Source organism: Lithobates pipiens, unplaced genomic scaffold (assembly GCF_037356315.1).
Source record: "Lithobates pipiens isolate NorthernLeopardFrog02 unplaced genomic scaffold, aLitPip1_a1.2 Scaffold_19, whole genome shotgun sequence".
NCBI lineage: Eukaryota > Metazoa > Chordata > Amphibia > Anura > Ranidae > Lithobates > Lithobates pipiens.
The window spans coordinates 158,956,174-158,979,812 of NW_027507764.1; the positions used below are offsets into that span (position 1 = coordinate 158,956,174).

Sequence of the window (23,639 nt, forward strand, 5' to 3'; positions counted from 1 at the left end):
CCAGGGACACCAATGACGGGGCACTATTCCTACCATGGACACCATGGATGGGGCACTATTCCTCCCAGGGACACCAATGACGGGGCGCTATTCCTACCATGGACACCATGGATGGGGCACTATTCCTCCCAGGGACACCAATGACGGGGCACTATTCCTCCCACTGACACCAATGACGGGGTGCTATTCCTACCATGGACACCATGGATGGGGCGCTATCCCTACCATGGACACCAATGACGGGGCGCTATTCCTACCATGGACACCATGGATGGGGCACTATATTCCTACCATGGACACCAATTACGGGGCGCTATTCCTCCCACTGACACCAATGACAGGGCGCTATTCCTCCCACTGACACCAATGACGGGGCGCTATTCCTCCCACTGACACCAATGACGGGGCGCTATTCCTCCCACTGACACCAATGACGGGGCGCTATTCCTCCCACTGACACCAATGACGGGGCGCTATTCCTCCCACTGACACCAATGACGGGGCACTATTCCCCCCCACTGACACCAATGACGGGGCGCTATTCCTCCCACTGACACCAATGATGGGGCACTATTCCCCCCCACTGACACCAATGATGGGGCACTATTCCCCCCCCACTAACACCAATGATGGGGCACTATCCCCCCCCCCCACTGACACCAATGATGGGGCACTTTTCCCCCATTGACACCAATGATGGGGCACTATTCCCCCCCCACTGACACCAATGATGGGGCACTATCCCCCCCCCCACTGACACTAATGATGGGGCGTTATTCCTCCCACATTGGTGTTTCTGGGGGGGGGAATATTAGAGCCACATTGGTGTTTCAGCCGGGGGGGATAATAGTGCCACACTATTCCCCCCCCCCCCCCCACTGACACCAATGATGGGGCACTATCCCCCCCCACTAACACCAATGATGGGGCACTATTCCCCCCCCACTGACACCAATGATGGGGCACTATCCCCCCCCCACTGACACCAATGATGGGGCACTATTCCCCCCCATTGACACCAATGATGGGGCACTATCCCCCCCCCACTGACACCAATGATGGGGCACTATCCCCCCCCCCCCACTGACACCAATGATGGGGCACTATTCCCCCCCACTGACACCATGGATGGGGCGCTATCCCTACCATGGACACCAATGACGGGGCGCTATTCCTACCATGGACACCATGGATGGGGCACTATATTCCTACCATGGACACCAATTACAGGGCGCTATTCCTCCCACTGACACCAATGACAGGGCGCTATTCCTCCCACTGACACCAATGACGGGGCGCTATTCCTCCCACTGACACCAATGACGGGGCGCTATTCCTCCCACTGACACCAATGACGGGGCGCTATTCCTCCCACTGACACCAATGACGGGGCGCTATTCCTCCCACTGACACCAATGACGGGGCGCTATTCCTCCCACTGACACCAATGACGGGGCGCTATTCCTCCCACTGACACCAATGACGGGGCGCTATTCCTCCCACTGACACCAATGATGGGGCGCTATTCCCCCCCACTGACACCAATGACGGGGCACTATTCCCCCCCCACTGACACCAATGACGGGGCACTATTCCCCCCCACTGACATCAATGATGGGGGGCACTATTCCCCCCCACTGACACCAATGACGGGGGGCACTATTCCCCCCCACTGACACCAATGATGGGGCACTATTCCCCCCCACTGACACCAATGATGGGGCACTATTCCCCCCACTGACACCAATGATGGGGCACTATTCCCCCCCACTAACACCAATGATGGGGCACTATTCCCCCCCCCCCACTGACACCAATGATGGGGCACTATTCCCCCCCATTGACACCAATGATGGGGCACTATTCCCCCCCCCCCCACTGACACCAATGATGGGGCACTATCCCCCCCACTGACACTAATGATGGGGCGTTATTCCTCCCACATTGGTGTTTCTGGGGGGGGGGGGGGGAATATTAGAGCCACATTGGTGTTTCAGTCGGGGGGGATAATAGTGCCACACTATTCCCCCCCCCCCACTGACACCAATGATGGGGCACTATCCCCCCACTAACACCAATGATGGGGCACTATTCCCCCCCCCCACTGACACCAATGATGGGGCACTATTCCCCCCCCCCACTGACACCAATGATGGGGCACTATCCCCCCCACTGACACCAATGATGGGGCACTATCCCCCCCCCCACTGACACCAATGACGGGGCGCTATTCCTCCCACTGACACTAATGACGGGGCGCTATTCCTCCCACTGACACCAATGACGGGGCGCTATTCCTCCCACTGACACCAATGACGGGGCGCTATTCCCCCCCACTGACACCAATGACGGGGCACTATTCCCCCCCACTGACACCAATGACGGGGCACTATCCCCCCCCACTGACACCAATGACGGGGGGCACTATTCCCCCCCACTGACACCAATGATGGGGCACTATTCCCCCCCACTGACACCAATGATGGGGCACTATTCCCCCCCACCCACTGACACCAATGATGGGGCACTATCCCCCCCCCCCACTGACACCAATGATGGGGCACTATTCCCCCCCCCCCCCACTGACACCAATGATGGGGCACTATTCCCCCCCATTGACACCAATGATGGGGCACTATTCCCCCCCCACTGACACCAATGATGGGGCACTATCCCCCCCCACTGACACCAATGATGGGGCACTATTCCCCCCCCCCCACTGACACTAATGATGGGGCGTTATTCCTCCCACATTGGTGTTTCTGGGGGGGGATATTAGAGCCACATTGGTGTTTCAGCCGGGGGGGTAGTGCCCCATCATTGGTGTCCCCGGGAGGCGCTACTCCTCCCAGGGACACCAATGATGGAGCACTATTCCAATGGGGCACTATTATTCCCCCCCCCCCTGCAGAAGCACCAATGTGGCTCTATTTCCCCCCCTCTCCCTCCCAGGAAAGCAAATGATGATGGGGCACTGAAGTGTGTGTGTGTGTGTGTGTGTGTGTGTGCACGCTGGGTACAACTTTTAGCCGATAGCTGCTACCTTTTTTCACAGCTCGGCTCAGTGTCCTCCTCACAGATTCTCGCCCTCTCTGTTCCCTCGAGGCAGCAGCAGGCGGGGCTGAGATCTGTGTGAATGTCACGTGACATCAGCGAGGAGGAGAGGCGCGCCGCGGACGTGCAGCGTCGAGTGCGTGCCTAGTCACAGAGAGCGCCGCCGAGGACGGATGACATAGGAGGAGAGGATTTATTTCGTTTTTTTTTCAACTAACAGACAGGCGGAAGGTGCGGACCAACTCATCGATAATGAAAATCATTGACAACGATTTTCATTATCGATTATTATCGATAATATCGATTAATCGTTGCAGCCCTAGTGTAGTTGCCTCAGTTAGGAGAACTAAAGGGTTGATTTACTAAAGGAAAATAGACTGTGCACTTTGCTCTGCTGACTTCCATCATCCAATCAAGTGCAAGCAAAAACATAGTTTTTTTTATTTTTCCTTGAAGGCTATTCTTTGTAATGTGAAGCTTTACCTCATTTACTAAGCTTGGGAGCAACTGCACGTGCAAAGTTCACAATCTATTTGCCTTTAGTAAATCAACCCCTAAGTGTCATTTCTGTCTGCTGCCTCGTTCCTCTGCTATCAGCATGAGTGACTTCTGACAAGTTTTCCTGATGCCAAGAGAAAAAGGGTGATGGGGGAGGGAGCTCCAGCTGATTGACAGCCTCAGCTCTGTTGCTGAGTAAAGGGGGGGTGGGGTGTCCCCTACATCCAATCAGCTCTCAGAGCTCTCTTCATTGAGCTTTGCAGAGTATATTTCAGCCCTCCAACCTCTTTGTGTTGCCAACTCAGACAAACTTCATAAACGCTGCACTTTGAGTGGATGTAGAGAAGAGAAGTCTGCAGATAAACAGGTACAACTTATGTAGGAAAATTTGTTTAATCTCTGTTTATCACCTGAGGCCAGTCTCTTTACTGGGTGTATGTGAGGGTCCCTGCATTACTTTGATGCAACTTGAGTGCCAGAGAGTGTAAAGTCCCATCAAATGTGAACCGAACCCTAGAATCACTTTGAATAAACCGTCTCATGGCAGGGATGAGCTTAAAAAAAAGCTAACAATTCGGGATTGATTTACTAAAGACATGGGTTATTTACAAAAACTGGAGTGTGCAAAATCCGGTGCAGCACTGCATAGAAACCAATCAACTTCCAGGTTTTATTGCCAAAGCTTAATTAAACAAGCTGATTGGCTACCATGCACAGCTGCACCAGATCCTGGGTGCAACAGTTTTAGTAAGTCTCCCCCTTATAGACCGTGCACTTTGCAAAGTGCAGTTGCACACTGCAAGAGCAGTTGCTCCAGAGCTTAGCAAATGAGCAGAAGCTCTGCTGACTTCCATCATCCAATCATGTGCAAGCAAATATACATTTTTTTGTTTTTCGTTTTCCTTGCACGTGATTGGGTATTCTTTGCAAAGTGAAGCTTTGCCTCATTTAATAAGCTCTGGAGCAACTGCACTTTGCAGAGTGCACGGCCTATTTGCCTTTAGTAAATTAACCCCTAAGAATCTTCCTAATAGTGCCCTTACTAAAAGAAATCAGTATGGCAGATGAAGATATCTTTTATGTAATCTTTTTTAGGATTGGCCTGGTAATCCCAAGAGGAAATTCACAAAGAAGAACATGCAAACTCTATGCAAATAGTGTCCTGGCAGTAATCAGCATAGCATCTGTTAGTCAATGCAGATTTTCCATTTAGCAGTGGATGTTCTTATCTGTTTCTTCTCAATGATATATCATTTATATTGAAATATAGCGAATATGTTTACAGAAGCCAAAAAAAAAAAAACCTCAATTGTGTCCACGTAGGACTTTCAGATTGGTCGCTGCCCTGGAGAAGATGTTTAAGCTATGTAGAAATCAGAAGCATGCTAATTCCATTCCTTGATAGTCGTGTTTTCCAGATCTACTTGTGTCTAAGCTACAAAGAATTGAGCACTTTTTATTGAATGTCACGTTGCAATGCTCCCTTGGGCTGCATTAGGAAGCTGTTCTGTTGGACTTGATGTGCGAAGGAATACACTGACATAGCGCACATGGCTGATTTCATTCCAGAATAATTCATTTATTTATTTTAATAGTACACCACATAAAAGTCCTTCTGTATGTTCTCCATGGGGACCATGACTCATTCCAGAAAGGCTACTGCTTTCTATTGAAGTGTACCTGTCGCCGCGTGCTCTGGAATGAGCCTACATTCAGTTAATGACATATTATATTAGATATCAATACTAAATTATTGTGATACAAGGTAAATTGTCGTAAAAAGTGGTTAAGACATGGTGTGTGGCACCGCATGCAAATATACGCAAAAAAAAAACAAGAAGGAACATGGACTTTTAATTGGTATGGTAGCCACCAGTAGACCCAAGATGAACAAGAGAGCACTTAGTTGAATAAAAATCCAAGTTTATTTAACATCATGTAAAAAACATATTAAAGTGGAAGTAAACCCATCGATTTAAACAGTTAAAAAAAAAAGGCATGCCGGGAATACTAACTGCACATTGGTTGTGCTCTCAGCCAAACTATCAAACCATCCAATGGCTGTTGTCATAACGAATCACATGTGCAGCACCATAGCAGTTGAAGATTAAACAGAGGCAAAGATGGCAGCTTCCTTGGCTGAAAACAATAGGGGAGTTTACTTGCACTTTAAAATTGAATACTGAATACATAACAAAATAGTATGGGGTTGTCCCAGCTAGGTGAAACCTATGTGAACACCTATGCCCTGTGCACACGATAGTATTTTCCGACAACAAATGTTGGATGTGAGCTTGTTGTCGGAAAGTCGGACCGTTGTGTATGCTCCATAGAACATTTGTTGTCGGAAATTCCGCTAACAAATGTTTGAGAGCAGGTTCTCAAATTTTCCAACAACAAAACTTGCCGGAAATTCCGAGCATGTGTACATAAGTCCGATGCATAAAGGTCCACTCGGAATCAAGCAGAAGGGCCGCACTGGCTATTGAACTTCCTTTTTCTTGGCTCGTCATACGTCTTGTACGTCACCGCGTTCTTGACGTTTGGAAATTTCTGACAATATTTGTGTGACCGTGTGTATGCAAGGCAAGTTTTAAGCCAACATGCTTCGGAAAAAAAATCCACGGTTTTGTTTCGGAAAATCCTATCGTGTGTACAGGGCATTAGGAAACATTGTAGGTATGATGGACTCTGAAGCTGGTGTGTGCAGAAGGTCTTACATATCGGGGCTCCACAGGAAATCAATGTACCGAGGGATCACTATACGTTTCACTTATAGCTTCCTCAGGGGAACCTATTGGTACCAAGTTGAAGAAGAAAGAAATAACAGGAAATGCCCAAACATATCACAAGAGGGGACAGAGGAACAGAGTGCAGATGGCTTCAAGGCGGGAGTGCTTCAGATGTATTTCAGCCAAAAAGAGGGTCTTGCCATAAGGTGAAAAACATACACCATGCATAGAATATACTCAAGGAGTATGTCCAAAGGAAGCAGGACCTGAGAAAATATCAGAACGATTATACAAGATATTGTACTGTCATTCTTTCTGAAGAAAAGTCTTCAAAACTGATGTTTGTTTATAATGTTCACTCCCTGTACCTACGCTGATCCTGACTGCAAACAGACCCTCCAATCTAGGAGAAAACCGGGACATCCAAGGCAAATTGTCATTTTGGCCTTAGGGATACTACCTATAGCCCTTGAATTATTAGGTTACATACTGTAAAGTACGAATCCAAAGAATATATTGGCTGCCACAGTGTCGTGCAAGGTCCACAGTTGTGCCTCTTGAACCTATAGTAAGATATCTGAGTTTTATATGTTTTTCATTTTATGTAGATATAATGTGTCAGTTGGTCAGATCTCTAATTTTTCAATAAGATGTATTGTGTAAAGCAAACCTATTTTGAAAGGGCCAGTTCACACCATACAAATGCAGTCTGGATACGTTTTTGATGCTTTTTTGCATGCACGTTTTTGATGCGTTCCAGTGCTTTTTTACCCCTCTTTTTTTCTTAACCGTAAGAACATGTGTGTTCCAGTGCGTTTTTGGGGTATTTCAGTGCGTTTTTGATGCTTTTTGCAGCGTTCCAGTTCAGTCCAGTGCAGGAAAAATGCAACATGTTCTACTTTTTTTTCCTGGAACTGGAACGCACTGGAACTGCAAGCACTGGTGTGGACCATGCCATTGAAAACAATATAACCTGCTTTCTATGCGTTTTTGATGCATAAAAAAAATGTACTGGACTGCATGTGGTGTGAACTGGCCCTCAGTGCTAGTTCACACCAGATGCAGTTCCGTGCGCTTTTTTTCTGCACTAATTGACAGGCTTCTGAATATAGATAAAGAGCAGTACAAGAGCAGCATTGTCTGCATTAGTGTCAGTTCATACCAGATGCAGTTCCTTTCTGTTCCGTGTGCTTTTTTTCTGCATTAAAAATGCATGCACAGTGTTCTCCATGTATTCCAATGGCTCTAGTTCACACCATGCAGTCAGTTTTCAGTCAGTTTCCGGTGCAGAAACTGACTGCATGGTGTGAACTAGAGCCATTGGAATACATGGAAAACACTGTTCATGCATTTTGTGCAGAAAAAAAGCGCACAAAGCTGCACAGAACTGCATCTGGTGTGAACTGGCCTTTAAAGCAGAGCTCCAGGCTCCTTCAGAAAAAAATTCTAATGCCGTGTACACACGGGCAGACTTTCCGGCAGAAAAACTCTGACAGAATCATTTCATTGGATATTCTGATCGTGTGGGCTACAGCAGACTTTTTTTTTTTTTTCGAAAATTCTGATGGACCTAGAAATAGAACATGTTTTAAATCTTTCCGACGGAATCAATTCCTATCGGTAAAACCGTTCGTCTGTATGATATTCTGATGGACCAAAAACAACGTTAGGGCAGCTATTGGCTACTGGCTATTGAACTTCCTTTTCTAGTCCCATCATACGTGTTGTACGTCATCGCGTTCTAAATGATCAGACTTTGGTGTGATCGTGCGTAGGCAAGTCCGTTTCAGTGGAACTCCATCGGAAAAACCGTCAGCGTTTATTCTGATGGAAAAACCACGTCATGTGTATGCAGCATCTACAAATATGTCAGGATCTACAAATACTGCAGCTGCAGACTTTTAGGAAACAGCTGTCCACTAATCCAGCGGTGTCTTCACCCGGCTCTCGGGTGCTGCCGCCGCCATCTTGGGTAAGGTAAGCCAACAGTGAAGCCTTGCGGCTTCACAGCTAGTTCCCTACTGCACATTTGTGAAGTGCCCTGAGATTTGTGAATGCCCTGGTGGTGGAGAAGGAGAAGGGGGGCCGAACTCCTGCATGAGTTCAATATATCAATTTTTTTTTATTTTTTTTTATCGAAATCTTACATTGTAGAGTAGCGATTTGGGTCTAACTGACCCCAGATCTCTCCATAAAGAGGACCTGTCACTGCTTTTTTCTATCACAAGGGATGTTTAAATTCCTTGCCATAGGAATAATAATGATCAAAAAACATTTTTTTTAAGGGAAAGTGTAAAAATAAAATATAATAAAATAAATGATAGTAACAAAGAATAAAAATAAAGCACCCCCCGTGCTCTCATGCAGTGGTGAATGCATACGTAGGTCGCTCTCACATATGTAAACGGTGTTCAAACAACACGTGAGGTATTGCCGTGAACGTCAGAGCAAGAGCAATAATTCTAGCCCTAGATTTCCTCTGTAACTCTAAACCGGTAACCTGTAGAAATGTTTAAAGTGTCGCCTATGGAGATATTTAAATACTGTATCTGTGTATGTTGTGTATCTCTTTACTCGGTGTAACATCATCTATACAAAAAAAAAGGGTTATATTTTGTGTTTTTTTATTTTTTTTATTTATTAAAGTGTATTTAAAACAATTTAAATAAAAATTGTTTGAAAAACCATTGCGCAAATACCATGTTTGGGGGTTCTAAATAATTTTCTAGAAAAAAAAAAATACAGATTTTTTCATGTATGAGAGAAGTGTCAGAATTGACCGGGTTGAAAGCGGCTTGGGAAAGTAAGGATGGGGAGGAATTTATACTGGATGTCCTGTAGCCAGAAAATTAGCTGGGTAATATTTGACTTGGCACAGCTTCTAGAGCACACTGTATGAAGTTCACAGTGTGCAGCGAAAGAGAAAGTGATTTCAATACAGAAAAGGAGCCTGTAAAATGGTGCAAGGCTGAAGATAATGCTGCCATTTACCATTCATTTACAGCAATTGTTTGGAAAATGTCACATTCACTGCTTTGTACATAGACTTTTCAAGCTAAACCTTTTTTCCATTTTGGATAAAGCAAAGGAGGGCTATTTTCACTATCTGTGTCCCATTGCGGAGATTGCCATTCACTTCCTGTCCCATAGCCAAACAGGAAGTTAGAGGAAATCCTTGCAAATTAAGGGGATTCCTTGTGCCCCCCCCCCCCCCCCAGGTCACCAGAACTGGTGTCCTCATTGGAAGGTTTCACCTCTAATACGTTTCTTGGGACGACACAAAATTTGGGATTTTCTTTTAACTTTTACTTTCAATGATAATGGAAAACAGGACAAATAAGGGGGGTGAATCTCCTTCATGGGGGCACAGACAGCAATGAAAATGGCTAAGGCTACTAATTCCTCTCCACTCTATACAAAACTAAAAAAAAACTTTTGCTTTTAGTTATACTTTGAGTCATGTATTTAACGTTAACCAAAATTTAGCCATTTTGCGTCAAACACAGAAAAATAATTTGAGGACTGTATAGACCACTACCAGCCATTCTAAACCAGGGTTCAGTGGAACCCTAGGGTTCCTCCAGAGGTTGCTAGGGGTAACTTGAGCTGTGGCTGATGAACCACCTTTTTGATGGTGCCTACAGAGTTCAAGGTTCAGAATCACTTAGCAAAGTCAGCAGCAGGACACCAAATATCTTTTTAGCTGTCTTTAAGGGTGGCATTCTGAGCACCATTTTAAAGGGCCACCAGTATAAAGGGCATTGTTCTATTGACCCCTGACGAACTGGTTTTAGTAAGGGTTCCTCAAAACTTGAAAATTATTTTTGGGGTTCCTCTAGGGTTAAAAGGTTGAGAAAGCCTGGTATAGATGTATCATATATTTACCACTAAGAATGTTCAGTTATGTGCTCCGTTTATGTAATGCATTTCTACGTATATATAGAGAGAGGATCGCTATTCTTTAAATATTAACAAACCATATTGCTGCTTTTATTTCACTTTTTATATAGCTTTTGAGTCATAAGACTGTAGAGGAAGAAGTTATTTGATGACATTATTATATACAGTTATACAGTACCCACCGAATACTAGTATGTTATGTTGATTCTGCAATATAGCATTTGTATCTTTGCACCTATGTGGACATTTGTTTGCTCAGAGTCCACAGTACAACATTATGAAACAACTCTTGATCTAGGGATTATGTGGATTTCAACTAAGCTCTATTTTTAACCATTTCAAAGCATCAACAGCATGGCTGTCCTCGACTGGCCTGTTCCATGGGGCCCTCGTTCTGTAACAGTTAATCGAAAATAAGTGTCATACAGCAAAGTACTCTGAGTAAATAAGCAGTTTATGTAGCAGAATAGGATAGTTTCCTTTCCAGTCAAGACTGGAAACATGGTGAGAGCGGTTTCCTCTTTCCCGTTACCTTCCTGATTACTTATCACAACAATAACAGCAGCAGAATTGTCTGGTTCCAAAAATTGCAGTACAGACAATTGTAAATTAAAATACTTATCACGTCTACACAGTGGAAGCAGCTTTTTGTGGATTCAAGCAATCTTCCCTATGCACTAAGGACATCTGTGTAGGATAAGGTATAGAATGTCTCACACTGTCATAGGTGTGCGCAGCATATTATATATATATATATATATATATATATATGTATATGTGTGCTCGTATGTGTGTGTGTATATGTATGTGTATATATATATATATATATATATATATATACACACATACACACATATATATATGTATATATATATATATATATATATATATATATATATATATATATATACACATATACATATATATGCAATAAAAACGCCCCTCAAACACCTATGCACAAGATATAATAGACAGCACTTTGTGCCATTCACACTAAGCGTTAGCGTTGCGTCACTTTAAAATTGAGGCCTCATGTCGAGTCAGGAGGCGTTTGAAGCCTTTCAACGCCGTCCATGTAAGTCTATAGTAACATTCCACAAACGCTCCGGCAGGCGTTTTTGGTGCAGTCGCAGCGCGTTGAAATTTGATTAGTGTATTAGTTATTTTTGTAACTTTCCATTGTGGAGCAGTTTTAACGCACCCTAATGCCGCGTACGCACGATCAAACAATCGGGTGGAAAAGTCCGGCAAACTCAAGTCCGCCGGACAATCCCCCCGTGTGTAGCCTCCGGCAGACTTTTCTGACCCAAAAGTACGGCGGACTTAGAAAGTAGTTTTGCACTCCAATCTTCCCGCCGGACTCGCATTTCGGCGGACAATCCGGCCGTGCGTATGCCAGTCCGCCGTACTTTTGCCCGCCCGGAGAAAAGTCCGTTCATTTCGAGCGGGTCTCCAGGTAGGCGGGGCCCGCGAAGGAGACGTCGCTGGCCCCACCACCTGGTATGGACTTAAAGGGGAACCTCAAGGCCGAAAAAATTGGCGTGGGGGTTCCCCCCAGGTCCACATCAGACCCTTGTCCAAGCACGCTACCCGGCCGGCCAGGAAAGGGGGGGACGAGGGCCCCCCCCCCCAGAGCCGTACCAGGCCACGTGCCCTCAACATGGGGGTGCCCTGGGGAAGGGGGGCCGTGTGGCCCCCCCCACCCCAAAGCACCTTGTCCCATGTTGATGAGGACAAGGGCCTCTTCCCGACAACCCTGGCCCCCTTTAATAAGGGGGCCCCCAGATACCGGTCCCCCACCCTATGTGAATGAGTACGGCCAGGTGCTTTTGACTTTCCTCCGCGTGTGTGGGCGAGTCCGTTCATTTCAAAAGTAGGGCGGATAGTACGGTGGACTTAGTATGCCGTATTAGTCCGCTGAAAAAGTGGCGTGTGTGGGCAAGTAGCCCGTTTGGAAAGTCGGACGGACAGTCTGGCGGGAAGTCCGCCAGACTAAGTCCGTCGGATAGTCCGCTACGTGTGTACGCGGCATTATGCTCATCAAACGCTGTGAAACCGTGCATAGGGCATTTGGGGAGCGTTTGTAATGTTGGTAAAACAGCACATTCTAAAGCTCCCTGACGCCGGTCTGATGCCCATACTAACGCTATACAAACTCTATAGGAGCATTTGTTGAGCGCCAGAAATGTAGTCAAGTGTGAACAAGCCCAGACACACACACACACTCTTATACATAAATGTAAACATGTATTAAAACACAGTTTCAGAAGGGCAGTGGAGGGTGTCAGAAGGGCAGTGGAGGGTGTCAGAAGGGCAGTAGAGGGTGTCAGTAGAGCAGTGGACATGTCAATAGTACAGAGGTTGGTGTCAGTGGGACAGTGGATGGTGTCAGTCGGTAGAGCAGAGGTTGGTGTCAGTAGGGCAGTGGATGGTGTCAGTAGGGCAGTGAACTTTGTGAGTAGGGCAGAGGAGGGTGTCAGAAAGGCAGTGGATTGTGTCAGTAGGACAGTGTACGGTGTCAGTCATTTTTTTGTTTTTATTATTTTATATTATTTTTTACAATTGTAGTTTTTATTATTTTTTCACAATATTATTATTATTTTTTTTTTAACCATGTTATGTTACAATTGTTTTAGGAGCCCTGTTGGAGGGCTTTGGTAAAATATCAGGGTTCTTATCAGACCCCTTATGTCTCATCAGTAGACTGTCCAGTCAGCAGGGAGAGCTGCTCAACCCCACCTCAAACCATCTAGCAATGGTCTCTGATGAACAGTGGACTTTATCTTCATATATTCTTGAGGTCAGACTGAGGTTCTCGGTCACCCTGTGCCCCTAATAGACACAGGATGTCTTACACATAGGAGGGGAAGGGGGAGCTGGATAGGGAGCTTCCAGTAGTAAGGTAACCTGGGTTCCACAAGTCTCCCCCACCTAAAGCGACTCCCGTCATATTCTCTTTTTAGGGGAAAAACTGCAGCAATCTGCAAGACCTTGCTTTTACAGCCAAACGCCAGGCCAATCTGAAAGGCACTTGCTGATACTGTTAAGGCTTACCCACTCCTTACTGTATTCTACATATTCCTATTGGCCAGGGCATACTGGCAATTACAGCAATGGGCCAGTAGGAATGTGTTTGGACAGGAGATAAAGGCAAAGAGGTAGAGGGAGTGTCAGAGCTATGATCATCAGAATGACCCTGCTTTCAGCCATAACAGCAAGGTTTTGTAGGTTGCCATGGATGTGTGCTTGTAGCTTCTATGTGCCTCTCTTTAGAAAAAATATATAAAATCTTTTTTGTTGGATGCCCTGAGTCTTGGGTATGCTCTGTTATAAAAATATCAACCCACCATCCTTCTTTGCATTGCTGTTAGCCCATCACTGTGATATGCAAGTCTTGCCAACTTATAGTAGAGGGCAAAAGGTGGAAGGATGCTCTTGACTAGAAAACACTGTTAAAATTTGCATGCCGGAGCAGTCTCAGGATTCAGGACTCCATCAGCATTATACAAAAGAGGTCCATGGCCACTCTATGGGGTAAATTTACTAAAATGGAAGAGTGCAAAATTTGGTGCAGCTCTTCATAGAAACCAATCAGCTTCCAGGTCTTTGGTCAAGGCTTAAAGTGGATGTACAGTGTCTTGCGAAAGTATTCGGCCCCCTTGAACTTTTCAACCTTTTGCCACATTTCAGGCTTCAAACATTAAGATATTACATTTTTATTTTTTGTGAAGAATCACCAACAAGTGGGACACAATTGTGAAGTGGAAGGAAATCTATTGGATTTTTGAAACTTGTTCAACTAATAAAAAAATGAAAAGTGGGGTGTGCAAAATTATTCGGCCCCCTTGCGTTAATACTTTGTAGAGCCACCTTTTGCTGCGATTACAGCTGCAAGTCGCTTGGGGTATGTCTCTATCAGTTTTGCACATCGAGAGACTGAAATTATTGCCCATTCTTCCTTGAAAAACAGCTCGAGCTCAGTGAGGTTGGATGGAGAGTGTTTGTGAACAGCAGTTTTCAGCTCTTTCCACAGATTCTCGATTGGATTCAGGTCTGGACTTTGACTTGGCCATTCTAACACCTGGATACGTTTATTTGTGAACCATTCCTTTGTAGATTTTGCTGTATGTTTGGGATCATTGTCTTGTTGAAAGATAAATCTCCGTCCCAGTTTCAGGTCTTTTGCAGACTCCAACAGGTTTTCATCCAGAATGGTCCTGTATTTGGCTGCATCCATCTTCCCCTCAATTTTAACCATCTTCCCTGTCCCTGCTGAAAAAAAGCAGGCCCAAACCATGATGCTGCCACCACCATGTTTGACAGTGGGGATGGTGTGCTGAGGGTGATGAGCTGCGTTGCTTTTACGCCAAACATATCGTTTTGCATTGTGGGCAAAAAGTTAGATTTGGGTTTCATCTGACCAGAGCACCTTCTTCTACATGTTTGGTGTGTCTCCCAGGTGGCTTGTGGCAAACTTTAGACGAGACTTTTTATGGATATCTTTGAGAAATGGCTTTCTTCTTGCCACTCTTCCATAAAGGCCAGATTTGTGCAGTGTAAGACTGATTGTTGTCCTATGGACAGACTCTCCCACCTCAGCTGTAGTTCTCTGCAGTTCATCCAGAGTGATCATGGGCCTCTTGGCTGCATCTCTGATCAGTCTTCTCCTTGTCTGAGCTGAAAGTTTAGAGGGACGGCCAGGTCTTGGTAGATTTGCAGTGGTCTGATACTCCTTCCATTTCAAAATGATCGCTTGCACAGTGCTCCTTGGGATGTTTAAAGCTTGGGAAATCTTTTTGTATCCAAATCCGGCTTTAAACTTCTCCACAACAGTATTACGGACCTGCCTGGTGTGTTCCTTGGTCTTCATGATGCTCTCTGCGCTTTCAACAGAACCCTGAGACTATCACAGAGCAGGTGAATTTATACAGAGACTTGATTACACACAGGTGGATTCTATTTATCACCATCAGTCATTTAGGACAACATTGGATCATTCAGAGATCCTCGCTGAACTTCTGGAGTGAGTTTGCTGCACTGAAAGTAAAGGGGCCGAATAATTTTGCACGCACCACGTTTCAGTTTTTTATTTGCTAAAAAAGTTTAAATTATCCAATAGATTTCGTTCCACTTCACAATTGTGTCCCACTTGTTGGTGATTCTTCACAAAAAATAAAAATTTTATATCTTTATGTTTGAAGCCTGAAATGTGGCAAAAGTTTGAAAAGTTCAAGGGGGCCGAATACTTTCGCAAGGCACTGTAAACCCGAAAATAGTTTTTTTTTTTCTCATAATGTAGAGTATAAGATTTCCTATCATTTGAGTCCAGTCTTGCCACAAAGAGTTAATCCAGCTCTGAGCAATCCTCTTTTATTGTTATAGTGAGATAAATCTTGACAGAGAAAAACGTTGTCAAATCCTCCCCTTTGCTGTGAGTGACAGGTGATTTACATATCTCATGCACTAGCCTAAGAGACATGCATTATTTTTTAATTCCCTCCCACTCCTTTCTTCTGCTACTCTGAAAGGATTGGCTGTTCTACAACTCATGATTTGGCATGCTGAAGTCATGTGTGGACTTTTCTGCTGGATGTTGGTGATTATAGCAGAAGTTCAGTGTAAGAAATACACAGAAGAAAATGCATGTTGATAAGGGGAGTGTAGAGATGGGCGGGGAGTCTAATGACATCACAACTCCACCCGCTGAGCCCTGGACAGCAGCCCCACCCACAAAATCTGCAGTTTTTCGGGTCTCATAGCAGACAGAGGGTAGACATTTGACAGATAAGTAAACATGCAGGAGGCATATATTTCCTTCTAGATAACCAATAATGCAGTAGTTTAAAAGGGATGAAAAGGTTTTACATCCACTTTATTTGAACAAGCTGAAGTTAGAAGCTGATTGGCTACAATGCACAGCTGCACCAGATTTTGCATTCTCCGGTTTCAGTAATCAATCCCCATATATCATTGAACTTCAGGTTCAGAAGTGCTCAGCTGTAGCAGTGCCCATAAAATGATATAATAGTAACAAATGTTCAGTGTATGCTTTTATGCACATAAATCACTCCAAAATACGCACCCTGAAATGTGGGATTGTGGGATTCTTTTATTTTTTTCAGTGCTGCTAAATGACACCATGTGCAGAAATACCTTGTCTATCATAGAGCTGTGTTCAGATCTGTAAAATAAAAATTCAGTATGAACCTAAACTTGTGCATGAGCTTTTAATGTCATAATGTCAGTTGCCTGCAAGCTGTGATAACGTCATGCTTGCAGTTTAACAAAATTCTTGCTATAAATATTTAAAGAATTTTCTTTTTTTTTTCTTTGTTTTTACAGCTATTGAGACACAAAGTACCAGTTCAGAAGAGCTTGTGCCCAGTCCTCCATCCCCTCCCCCTCCTCCTCGAGTTTACAAACCCTGTTTTGTGTGTCAGGACAAGTCATCTGGATATCATTATGGAGTCAGTGCATGTGAGGGCTGCAAGGTAAGTGAGCATTGTTTAAAATCAGGCTTTATAACACTGATAATCTTTGCCCCCCCTATTTAAATTGTCATCTAACAGACAGTGGGGAAAATATTTATTTGATCCCCTGTAGATTTTGTAAGTTATCCCACTTACAAAGAAATGAAGGGTATATCATTTTATTATAGGTGTATTTTAAATGATAGAGACAGAATAGCAACCAAAAATCCAGAAAAACACATGATACAAATGTTATAAATTGAGTTGCAGTTCAGTGAGTAAAATAAGTATTTTATCCCCAAGCAAAACATAACTTGGTACTTGGTGGAGAAACCATTCTTGGCAAGCACAGAGGCGAGGTAAAACATCTCTTGTAGTTGGTTACTAGTAAGGATGAGCTCAGGTGTGTTCGCAATTGGCACACGCAGTGCCCGCCAGGAAATACATGGCCCCGTCCAGTATTATTATTATTATCGATTTATATAGCGCCAACAGTTTACACAGCGCTTTACAATGTATAGGGAGGGGGGGGGCAACACAATTACAGTACAATACAAAAGGTACGGGAGGGGCCTGCTCATAGAGCTTACATTATAAAGGGAGGGGGTGGTGGTACAAAAGGAATTAGTCCAGTAGCCCCTCAATGCGGCAAAGTTGGCCTGTACTTTTAGCAGAGAAACAGCCCCAAAGCATTATGTTTCTACCTCCATGCTTGACTGTAGGGATGGTGTTCTTAGGGGCATAGTCAGTATTTTTCTTCCTCCAAAACATGGCGAGTCGAATTAATGCCAAAGAACTCAATTTTGAGCTCATCTGACCACAGCACCTTCTCCCAATCCTTCTCTGAATGATTTAGAGGTCCATTGGCAAACTTTAGACGGCCTGTACATGTGCCTACTTGAGGAGGGGGACCTTGTGGGTGGTACAGGATTTTTTCCTATGGCGGTGTATTGTGTTACCAATGGTTTGTTTGGTTACTATGATTCAAACTGCCTTGAGATCATTTACAAGCTCCTCCAGTGTAGTTCTGGGCTGATCCCTCACTTTTCTAATGATCATCCTCACCCCATGAGGAGAAATCTTGCACAGAGCTCCAGACCAAGGGCGATTTATAGTTATTTTTTATCAAAAGTATTTTTATTTATAAAGGGTACATACCAAAAATCACAGTATTGCGGGCGCAGCAGATATAGTAACAGAGGAAAGGAAAACTACAAAAAGGGTTGCAGCTAGGTAGGGAGCTTGTCACTCGTACATGTCAGCCAGTATGTTGGCATAGTTAAAGTATAAGCTTTAGGTTTACTCCTTATTGGAGCATGTCAAACAAACATAAAAGAAACCATAAAAATCCAAGAAAGAACTAAAATTAGCTGGTTTTAGCAGTTATGTTTGCCTCAACTCATTTGTGGATATGTTATTCAGTGTCTATACAGGTGTCCTGAGTGTGGGTATATATATATATATATATATATATATATATATATATATATATATATGTTCATATTCTTTAGGGTTGTATTGCTGACGATAAGGGGGAGTGGTGGCAGTGGCTACAGTAGGTTTTGAGGGGCTGGGTGATTTCCTTAGTAGTCATTATAAGGAGGGGGAGGAAGGGAAGATAAAAGGCCCAGGATGCAAGATTATATGCCTACTGGTTAATTTTGTGAAAGATTAAGCCATAAATTTGGAATATTCATCAGTAGTGATAAAATGTTGCCAGCAGGACCAAATTCTTCTGAAATTGAAAGGGGTATAATTCACTTAATGGAGGAGTGCTTCCATAACAGAGGGTTTTTGTATGCGTCTGACCCACTCTGTTATGGTTGGAGGGTCTGAGGAGCACCATTTGGTGGGTATGCGATAGATAGATAGATAGATATTGATAGTTATTTCGTATTTCTTCCATTTGCCAATAATTGCCCCAACAGTTGTCTCCTTCTCACCAAGCTTCTTGCTGATGGTCTTGTAGCTCATTCCAGCCTTGTGCAGGCCTGAAATCTTGTCCCTGACATCCTTTGACAGCTTTTTGGTCTTGCTCATGATGGCGAGGTTTGAATGGAAGAAAGAGTCGGTGGACAGGTGTCTTTTTTTTTTTTTTTTACACATAATGAGTTCTCGTTAAGAGCACCTTCTTAAATTGACAGGACTAACCTGTGTAACACATGACCACATACTGTAGCCAGTCTGTGGGAGCCAGAATTATTGCTGGTTGGTAGGGGATCACATACTTATTTTACTCACTGAACTGCTCCCCATTTTATAACATTTGTATCATCTGTTTTTTTCTGGATTTTTGGTTGATATTCTGTCTCTATCATTTAAAATACACCTATGATAACTATTATAGACCCTTCATTTCTTTGTAAGTGGGCAAACGTACAAAATCTGCAGGGGATCAAAAAATTATTTTCGCCACTGTACACAACTAGCTATACCTTAGTTACCCATCCTCATATTCTGTGATTTTCTAGTACTGAACTCTTATGATGATATACATATTTTCTACACCAGTTATGCTTTTGCATATTTATTCAAATTAGACGCCATCATGGCGTGCCTCAATTATAATAAGTTACGATGTCCAGTCTACGCCTCTGTATGAAGCAATTAAAGAAAAGTTGAACTCCGTTCAAAAAGGTAATAAAAGACCTTTTCAATAGAGCTTCTTAACCTTGGATTTGATTTGTGCTTGTTGTGGCAGTAATATGTTGCACCCCTTGTAACCCACAATGGCCAAATATCACAGCAGAGTGCTGTTAACTCATAAAGGTAAAATGCTAATGGTCATAGTTTCTGATCTTTGCTCTGATACATTTTTATAAACGAATGATAAGCATCATATTCTAAGAATTTAAAGCAGGAATATAATGTTCCTGTGGCGTTTGCTGCCAGATGGGTCATACATGGTGACCCATGAGTTGTTTCTTATCCATTTTGTAATTAGTAAGTGAAAGACTGTGGTGGGGTTTTAATCCCTTATTGGCACCTGTAATTGTAAATCTGCAATCAGTAAAAACTGGGTTTATGCAAGAATCTGAATATTCAGTCTTACCCAATTTCCAATGTACAGACTTATTCATTAAAGATGTATATTCACCACTTTATTAATTTAAAGCCCAACTCCAGGAACATTGAGAAATCCACCCTTGCAGTGAAGCCCTCCTACGTTGCAATGGTTAATGGCTCATTATGCGCTTCCACTTACCTCCTGATTCGGCACTCTCCACCTCATCCACCCTTTTGTGTGGGCCAAGCATCAGCGTAATCACATACTATACAGGAACATTAACACTGTATTGTATGTTGAGGAGGCTGGAGTGGGACTGGGCCGCAGCTTAGACATACCGGTCACAGTGCTGGAGGGGGCCTGTTGGAATGAGGTAAGTATTTACTTCCCAATCGTCTACCCCTAGACTAAAGTAGCATCTAACCCTATGCTGTGTGAGGGGCCCCGCTGTAAAGCCTCGTACACCCGCTTAGCTTTTCAGACGACCGAACATCTGTTTTTTGTGGCATGCTAGTCTCATGTCGAAAGTGAAGAGGTTACTCACATTACGAACATTTTCTTACGACAGAATACAATGTCAGAAGTGACGTAACATGTTGAATAGTTTTGAATGTATTCTTTTTTTTCTGAGCATGCGTAGTCTTGCTCTTACGATTTTTTTCAGACGAAAACCATAATATTGAAATGAAAATTTCTGATTTAGAGTTCACATCCGACAAAAACGTTCTAGTCTGCACATCCAGATTTTGTCTGACGAAAAAACGGAATCGGCTGTCGAAAAGCACCGTACTAACGATCCAAAAATCGTCAGACACCTTGTCGTACGAATTTTTCCATCCGATTTTCGGATCGTGTGTAGGGGCCTTAAAGGTGGATTTTTTGTCTTCCTGAGTCGGCTGTAAATGATTCTGTCTCTGGCTTATTCTAGGCCTTGGGTGTTGAACTGGCCATGCATGACCTGAATTCGAGCAGTGGGGGGCCCTGTCAGCACCACCCAGCTCAACAAAAGTTGCTTTCAAAATCAAGGGAATCTGTGAAAGATTGTAAGCCAAAACAGTGACTATATCCAATCATATGCAGTCACTGTTTAGGTACTCAGACAGCCACGGGTGCTGCAGTTGTCCAAGTACAATAGACAGCAGTGTAGATTCCTCCATCCACGCTGGATTGATTAGCTGTCTCAACATAACAGCATCACATAACAAAGCCCCTCAAACAAGAAATGCATATAATAATGTTGAGTACTTAGGAGCTGGATGGCAGTATGTATTATTAGCACAAATTCAGGCACATGATATCCTCTGATGTTCTATTTCTTAGTACACAGCTTTCGAGAGCCGAGACAGTTCATGAGAAAATATCCGAAGGGACAAGAATGACATTTTTTCCCATACGATGACAGAAAAATTATTTTGGTGCAATTAGTACAGTATATGTACGAAAAAAAAAATCATGTCACCAAGACCATGCATGCTACGAAAAGAAAGAATACATTACATCACTTCCGAAGTTGTATTCTGTCTTACGAGAATTTTTGGTAACCTATTGATTTTCGATATGAGACTAGCATGCAAAAAAAACAAACAATCATTCGTTCGATATTCTCATTGTGTGTATGAGGCTTTATCTTCAAGACTCAACCTCAGATAAATTAGGTAATGATAAATAAAGGGGTAAATATGTTGTAAAGCACTACGTAAACTGTCGGCGCTATATAAATCCTGTATAATAATAATATTAATAAAATATACATAGCTCATACTTCAGCACTAAAATAATTAAAGACTAAATGTTGAAATTCTTGTGTAAACCTAATCATGACGTTATTTTGAATTATTTCTGAAATACAGATAAATACTATCCTACAAATGAGTGAATGAGTTTTTAGTTTTGCTTAAAAAAAAAAAAAAAACTTTTTATCTGGCTAGCTAGGTTTGGTGGCAGGGTTCTGTTGACTTAGGCCCGATTCACACCTATGCAGGTTGCAGTTTGCATATTGAAGGTGCATATTTGCATTTTTCAATACATGCTTTTGATCCATCGAAGCCTATGGGACCAAAAACCAGAAAAAAAGTCCCTGGTTCTTTTCAGAAAATGCATAGATGTGAACTACATCCATAGCAAACCATTTTAAATGGACTGTAGTGCGTTTCTGCAAAACTGAAAACGCACAAAAAAATGCATAGGTGTGAATCAGGCCTCAGAGATGATCTAGCAGTAGCATTTGTCATCGGATTGTGTTTTTATCTTAGCATACTGTTATGCCCTGTACACACACAGTCGGGCTTTCTGACTGTGTTGTCGTAAATTCCGATCGTGTGTGGACTCCATCTGACTTTTTTCCGTCTGAATTTCCGACACACAAAGTTTGAGATCTTGTTCTAAAATTTTCTGACAACAAAATCCGATTGTTTAAATTTCCGATCGTGTGTAGACAATTCCGACGCACACAGTGCCACGTATGCTCAGAATAAATTACGAGACCCTTTATAGTCCCGTTGTACTTGTTGTACGTCACCTCGTTCTGAATAATCAGGTTTTCCGACAACTTATTTCAACCATGTGTATGCAAGACAAGTTTGCGCCAAAATCCGTCAGAAAAAATCTGACAGATTTTGTTGTCGGAATGTCCGACTGTGTGTACAGGGCATTAGAGGTACCCATACACAATGGTGTTTTAGGCCTTAGCTGTTATCAGAGGTCAATGCAGCGGCCCTTCTAATGTTAAAAGTCAGCCTGTATTTACCCAGATATGATGGAAATAATTGAAAAAACAGTTGTACCGGGACTATATAGTGTTTTACATACACTACGGGGTGGGTTCCATATTGTTCACAGTTTGCCATCACTGCCTGTTGGCAGATTGAGTTGTCATAGAACGGGATCTAGAGGTATCAGCCAGCTTGATTTACCCACCTATAGATTAATGATCTGAAATAATATGCTTCTTCAAGGATACTTTATTAGATAATATATTCTTAGTTACAGGAGCTCGGTTTCTAAAAATAAAGAGGGAATTAAAGATGTGCATGTAAAGAAAAAAATAAATACTTACCGTATGCATCACTGTCTGCACTGCCGGGCACCACTTCAATGATATGCCATTGGAAAGTGATGTCTCCTGGATCTCTCCGACTTTATTTTAGTGATAGGGTTGCTTTAACCCTGTAATATAATGTATCACAAAGTGTATGGTTATTTTGTTTTCTGTACGACTCGTGTGGTAGTGACTTTTTATGCACTGCAAATTGTTCAAGCTTTACTTCTTCATGTATTAAAACAGACTTGGCCCTCTTCCTGTCTCTTGTCTGGTCATTAGCCTAGGTATACTACATCATGCACAGCTCTCTCTCTCACTCCCGTGAGAGTTTGCCAGGAAGGGAGAGGGGGGGTGAGTCATAAGAGGGCCAATGAGAGCTGCAGAGCTGAATGTGTGTATGTGTAAATCCAGGAAGTGGACAGGCAGCAGCTTCAGCTGCCCACGGTTAATATGGTTGCAGCCAGATTCAGTGGAGGGAGATTTCTGCAGAATATTTGGCAAGTACAGAATCACAGTATATATACAATAATATGCAAAGTGGTTGGAGGGAAGCTTTAGCATGGCAAAGATGTTTTAATTATAAATTATGTGAGCAGACTGCAGTTCCGCTTTAATTTGTATATATATCACTGGTTTATTATAACACATTAAGACACTAGCTTTTTTTATGAGCTTAAAAAATACTAGAAAAAAAGTGCTGCATGAAAAATGCTGATAATAGCTTTTTTTGTGCCAGCTTGTATTCCAGTTTTTAGTAGCTTTGAGGCTCCATGCACACTAATGTTTTTTATAAGCTAAAAAAAAGCTAAAAAAAATGCTGGATAGAAAATGCTGATAATAGCATTTTTGTGCAAGTTTCTAGTAGAATTTAGTAGCTTTAAAAACGCTAGTGTGCATGGAGCCGTAGAAGCTTTTGCTCCATGCACACTAGCATTTTG

General features: G+C 43.2%; 1 protein-coding gene across 6 annotated transcripts in view; it reads left to right on the top strand.

The window, feature by feature from the left end:
- RARB (retinoic acid receptor beta) overlaps positions 1 to 23,639 on the top strand; it is a 1,106,099-nt gene that overhangs the window by 859,724 nt on the left and 222,736 nt on the right. For all 6 annotated transcript variants that reach the window (XM_077491425.1, XM_077491424.1, XM_077491427.1 and 3 more), the window contains one exon: positions 16,527 to 16,675. In XM_077491425.1, the coding sequence (XP_077347551.1) occupies positions 16,527 to 16,675 (149 nt within the window). The remainder of the gene's footprint in view (positions 1 to 16,526; positions 16,676 to 23,639) is intronic.